Genomic DNA, 6,272 nt, shown 5'->3' with positions numbered 1-6,272 from the left:
ACTTTTTGGAGTGGTTTTCAATTTCTTCTCGTATTGTGGGTACCTTTAAATCATTTTGTAGGGTCTCATTGCTCACATACCATGGTGCTTTTGCTAACATACGCAAAGTTTTTGATTGATATCTCTGGAGTATATTAAGATTTGATCCACTGGCAGTTCCTCACAACTGGATTCCGTATGTCCAGACAGGCTTGATGATGCATTTGTAAATTAATAGTTTGTTGTTTAGTGTCAGGTGTGAGCGATGTCCTAGAATCCACGCAAGGTTCCTATTTTTAATGTTTAGCTGTGTACGTTTAGATTGAATGTGTTTTTTCCAATTTAGTCTGCGATCAAGATGCATTCTTAGGTATTTAACAGTTTCTGTTTGTGGAATTGGTTCATGGTATAAGTTAATTTGAGGGCAAGTTTCTCTTCTTAGTGTGAACATAACATGGTTGGACTTGTTCCGGTTTACTTTTATTTTCCATTTTGTTAACCAATCTTCTAATTGGAATAGATAGTCTTGAGTGATACGTGCTGCAGTATGTGGATCAGGATCATTGACCAGGAAAGCGGTGTCATCTGCAAACGTTGATAGTAAGCCATCATCATTTTGAACTATATCTTCGGTGTATATAGAGTATAGAAATGGACCCATAACTGAACCCTGAGGTACACTTGCTTGTGATTCATAGAAGCAAGAATAACTCTCTTAGTCGAAATCTTAGTAAATTTTTGTTTAGTTGAAATTCGCCATTTTTATCTAGCTGATTCTCTAGCTCATGGTTTGTCAATGGTTCAATAGCATTTTTTAAAAGGTCACGATTAATTTCACCATTCAAATTATTATCAGTAAACAAAGATCTTATGATGGCATCTCCAAGAATCCCGGCCCAAACATTCAGTTTTTGTGGATATTGAGTGCACTTCCTTCTTCCATACCGTGAAGATTTGCATCACTCCAGATCCTAGAATTGTGCCTATTGAGAGTGCCATTCAAGTAAAAGGTGAACTCATCACTAAAGCAAACATTGAGCAGCAGTCGGTGCTGGTTGATAATTAAGGGTTATATGGCTTCGCAATATTCAATTCATGAATCTGGTTCATCTTCATTCAAGTCCTTATGAAGTTGAATTGTGTACGGATGAATTTTATATAATTTTAAAACTTTTCAGACCCATGGCGTTCGTAATCCAGTTAAACTCGATGCTTGACTGATAGCTAATGATGGATTTTGGTCGGATTGTTCAAGCTCATCTAATATCCTAGGTTAATTCTTTTTTTTTATTTGCTACACAATCAGTTTCTTCAAATTTCTATATTAACTTCTTAACGTAGGAAGGATTCATTTTCATTCCAGAATGTCTGGCGAAATATTTGTGCAGTCCGTAAAATCATAAATCACAAATTTTATATCAAATTTTTAAGAACACTTAAAGTGAAATAGAATACTCGTATTATTCTTCAAAGTATGGGGTGTAGTGACATAATTTTAATAAATTTAACAAATCATTAAGAACATAATTTTAAAGAAAAAAATTCCTTATAACGAGGGTCGTAAACACAACCATTTCCCTGGAAGAGAAAAAAACGTTTTTTTAGGATTATAAACGTTGCGTCGTGTTTATTCCATTTTGGAACCTCCATAAGTAGCTGCATGAACTAGATATGGCGCGTTTACACGAGTTTTTTGGGTGCGATAGGTTTCATGGGTAAAATGTAAACATTATATGAACCTTATTTTATTATTTTAAACAGTAGCTTACCTTTAAATTATTGTAATCACTTCTAATTAGCATGCTATGTCACGTTACATATTTTACACTGCTCTCAACACAATTCAAAAAAACACAAATTTGTTATTGTTTTTACTACATTAAATGTTTGAAAGGTCGACCATTGAAGTTTTTGTCAGTTCAGGTTTTAACCAAGGCAGTGTTTTAACCAATTTTTTGTACACGATTAAAAATTGCTGGCATTTTCCTAGTATGACCAGTCGCAGTGAAGATACGTTACAGTAACTGATTTTCATCCCTTATTTCAGCGTGATACACCAAATTTTGATAAAACCTTAAAAGAGAAGAAAATCCAAGGATTAAAATCCGGAGATCTGGCATGCCAACGATTGGGACTATTTCTTTCTATCATTTCTCTTCAAAATTACATTTGAAGTGTTTGACATCTGAACAGCTTATACAGTGGATCCCAAAAATGTTCGGACGCACCCTTTTTAGAGATTTCATGAATTCTAATTAAATATATTAGTTATTATTTTATTTTTTTACATCGGAAATGTCTTTTATCAATCATCTATTTAGGGGTTTGCATTAAAAAAACACGAAATCTTAATAGTTTATATTTCAATTTCAAGAAAACGTCTAAAGAACCATTAAACGCGCCACAAAAATATTCGGACGGTAATAATACAGTGAAACCTCTCATAAGCGGACACCGTTGGTTCCAGCTTTTTTGTCCGCTAGTGGAAGGTGTCCGCTTGTGAGAAGGGTGAAAATGAAAATCAAAAATAATACTACATATTTTTTATAATTTTAAAAAACTAAATTAAAATAAATTCCAATTTAGTATAGCAGGTTACTTAAGAGTTAAAAAAATCTAAAATCTTTGATTGTTTCATAGTTTTTTGTTTTTCCTTGAGTAAACGACTTTTTTTTTCAACTCAAGTTTTTGAAATGCCACAAAATCGTCCTGTGCAAATATTTTCAAGTCTTCAATCATTTTCAGGGCTTCACTATAAGATTTCATTGAAGAAATTTCAGTGATTATAACTTCTTCCTCATCATTTTATTGCATATCTTGCTCATGCTCTTCTGAAAGTTCGTAATCAATGTTGCATTGTTCTTCTGGAGAAATTGCTTCGTCTATGTTTACGTATTCTGACGGTCCCACAGTGCTACAGACTTCTTTGCAGTTTCTTATGAGACTCGTCAAAAATGTCAAAGTTTCGTCATTTTGCGCGAAAATCGTCACTCTTTGGCGTTTTTAAAAGGCTGCAACTTCCTTATTTGTTGTTCGATTTTGATCAAATTTTCAAGATATATGAAGAAAAATCCCCTCTACAAGAATGTTAAAACCCCATTGAAAAAATTCCACCTCACAAGAAGTTTTCAAAACGGAGTTTTTTTTAATCGCTGGAAAGCACTCTAAAAGTTACTCAATTACGCAAATTGAGTTTCGGTTTGAATTTTCATTATACAAAATTTCAACAAAATCAGTCAAAAGTAACGGTTTACAGAATTTTTTTCCGGCTGTATGAATACTTTTTTGAGTGACTGTAGCTGGCAAATCTTTGATAAGAACATTTTTAAGTGTGCGTGGACGGGCAGCTTTTCCAATAACCAATAACTGTTCTTTTTCTCCAGCCATATTAATACAGAATAAAATAGTGAGCTTGTCTTTTGACATCTTGTTACCGACACATTTTTCAGATTTAAGTACCAATGTTCTGTCTGGTAATACTCGGAAATATAAACCGCTTTCATCTGCGTTGTAAATGTCTTGTGGTATGTATCCAAGAAGAAGAGATGGCAACTTTTGTAAAAATTCACTGACATCTTGGGGGTTAACATCCGCCGATTCGCCAGATATAGATTTTTTTTTAAATTTTTTTATTAAGATTAGAGTGCCTCAACTACTTGGGTTATTGGCACTCAACATACATTTGACAGTATACAAAACATTCTGAGTACAGATACATATCAAGTAGACATGAAGATTACGTTTAAATGGAGTTAAAAATATTGATTGACTTCAGGAATTCTATGGTTGTTCTCTGATCTACTGTGGAGTGCAAGTTCTTGCGCAGTTCATCTTTAATTTGAAAGGAGATCCTATTGGCACTATACATTGGACACTTTGTGATGATATGGTCGACTGTGAGCAAGACATTGCATCTGTCACATTTTGGGGGACATGTCCTTTCCATTAGATGACCATGAGTTAGTCTTGTATGTCCTATCCTTAGTCTTCTTATGGCCACAGGGTACTTTCTGTTTAGTTGAAGTTGTTTAAAAGAGAGCAGAGATGGTTCAATTCGTGACAGTTTCGTGTTGGATACATTCCAGAGGTTTTGCCACTTGCTTTCAATAGTTACTTTAAAATATTTGTTCACATCCTTCGGTAGGTAAAAATGTTGCTCTATGACCTGTGAACAGGCCGCATTTCCCGCACTCGAGTCCGCAAATTCGTTACCTGTTATTCCGATGTGTGATGAGATCCATACCAAATGGATCTTGCAGTAGTTGGTAGATAAGGTGTGGATGTCATCTTGAATGTTTTGAATTAGAGGATTAGAGCTGTAAGGGTCCTTGATCGCTTGTATTGCACCTAACGAGTCTGAACAGATAGCAAATGTTTTGTTGTCTCCATTCAACACTTTCACTGCTCTATAGATTGCGAACATTTCACCAGTATAAACGCTGCACATTTCTGGAAGACTAGAACTTGCCACCAGGTCTCGCGCGCTCGTGACTGCCTATCCCACACCCTCCTTAGATTTTGAAGCATCCGTGTAAAGTATACTATCCGGTGAGATATAGATTTAAAACTTATATTATGCCTTTTTCTCCATTTTTCTAGCCAACCATTAGAAGCACTGAATTGTTCGTATTTCAACTTGCAGGCTATTTCGTTAGCTTCAGCTTTTGTCAGGGGTCTTGATATTGGACCGTTGTGGCTTCTTATTCGAGAGAACCAATCCAGACATTCTTTATCAATTTTCTGTGGAACATTTTTTAATCTATTAAGTTTTTACCCTAAACTATCACCAGATTGCCACATTTTACGAAATTTCTCTTTTTTTTTGTAAAATTTCTGCTTCCTGGGATTTTCCTAATTTAAACCTTAAAAAAATAAACAAAAAAATATTTAAACCAAGTTTTTGTTACAAACTTACTTCTCTGCTAACTTTCGTACAGATAAATTATCCTTTTAAGCAATATTTATACAGTAGCGGTCAAAAGTAAAGAAACATTTATTTTTCACCTTATAGTTTTTAAATGCTGCATAAATTGAATCCAGGTTTTTATTGTTATAGAGACAGGTGACTCATTTAAATTTTAGGTTAGTTATATCAATAAATAATAAAATATTTTTGATGAAATGAAGAGGATTTTAGAAATGATGCGGTCAAGAGTAGAGAAACAAATAAGTTAAATCGAAACTATAGCGTTGTTTATTAATATTTTGTTGCAAACCCTCTATTACTTAAAACAGCACTACATCTTCTCATGGAATCCAATAATTTATTTATCGTTTCTGGCTCAATAGAGTGCCAAGCGTTTTCAACCGCTATAAACAGTTCTTCCCTGTTGTTGAATTTGGCTGGATGTTCCTCTCGTATTTTCCTACCTACCATGTTGGGGAGTATTTTGGGATGGATTGTGGTTATCAAAAAGTCCCGCGGGGTATTTTCAACTCGAACACATTTTGTTTTTTCTAAGACAAGCTTAAAAACTAATACGGAGTTGCAAGACGTGTATTGACGATATATGCTATGGTATTCCCCCTTCCCCGAGAAGTTCTATTATTTCTGCCCTCACCTCCGGCGCTGCCAGCGCCGGAACCGACATAAGTCAGGTTGACAACGGGGCGCGGGAGTTTTGAATCTAATAGAACCCATGGGATTCTAAACATACCATGTCCCAAAGATTTTCTATAGGGTTGAGATCGGGACTCTGAGGTGGCCACTTTATAACATTTACGTTATTTGTTAAAAAAAATGTTTAATTATTTTTGCGGTATGCTTTGGAGCAATGTCATGTTGAAAGATCCATTTTAGTGACATGTTGTCCTCGACATGTGGAAACATCACATCTCTAATGATCTCTAGATAACGGGATCGATCTATTATGCCTTCTATTTTTACGATCGGTCCCATTCCAAACCCGGAAAATGACCCCCACACCATCAATCCACCTCCCCCAAACTTAACTCTACCTTTAGTGTACTTTGGGTTATATCTTTCATTAACAGGACGTCGTACGAACCGAATCTCATCCGAAGAAAATAAATTAAACTTACTCTCATCGGAAAAGAGTACCGTTTTCCACTTATCAGTCGACCAGTTCAAGTGTTCCCTTGCAAACTGTAATCGGGCTGCTCGATTTTTTGCTGAAATAAAGGGTTTTTCGCTGGTCTTCATCCAAAAAGATTTTTCTCTCTAAGACGACGTTGAATGGTGCTAGTTGATACCCCAAGCTCCCTATTTTCATTGCAGATATCAACGGCTGTTTTGTTGGGATTTTCTCTCGAAGCTGCAACTATCCTCCGAT

The 6,272-nt window shown here is 35.3% G+C and overlaps 1 protein-coding gene across 1 annotated transcript; it reads right to left on the bottom strand.

Moving 5' to 3' along the window:
• Positions 1-3,721: 3,721 nt before the first annotated feature.
• On the bottom strand, positions 3,722-4,426 carry LOC136347296 (uncharacterized). Its single transcript, XM_066297179.1, has one exon. It carries the CDS (start codon positions 4,424-4,426, stop codon positions 3,722-3,724), a length of 705 nt encoding a protein of 234 aa, XP_066153276.1.
• Positions 4,427-6,272: the final 1,846 nt, after the last annotated feature.

Source organism: Euwallacea fornicatus, chromosome 28, assembly GCF_040115645.1.
Source record: "Euwallacea fornicatus isolate EFF26 chromosome 28, ASM4011564v1, whole genome shotgun sequence".
NCBI classification, from domain to species: Eukaryota; Metazoa; Arthropoda; class Insecta; order Coleoptera; family Curculionidae; genus Euwallacea; species Euwallacea fornicatus.
The sequence above is the reverse complement of the archived record's forward strand: the minus strand, read 5'-3'. Positions and strand labels throughout refer to the sequence as shown.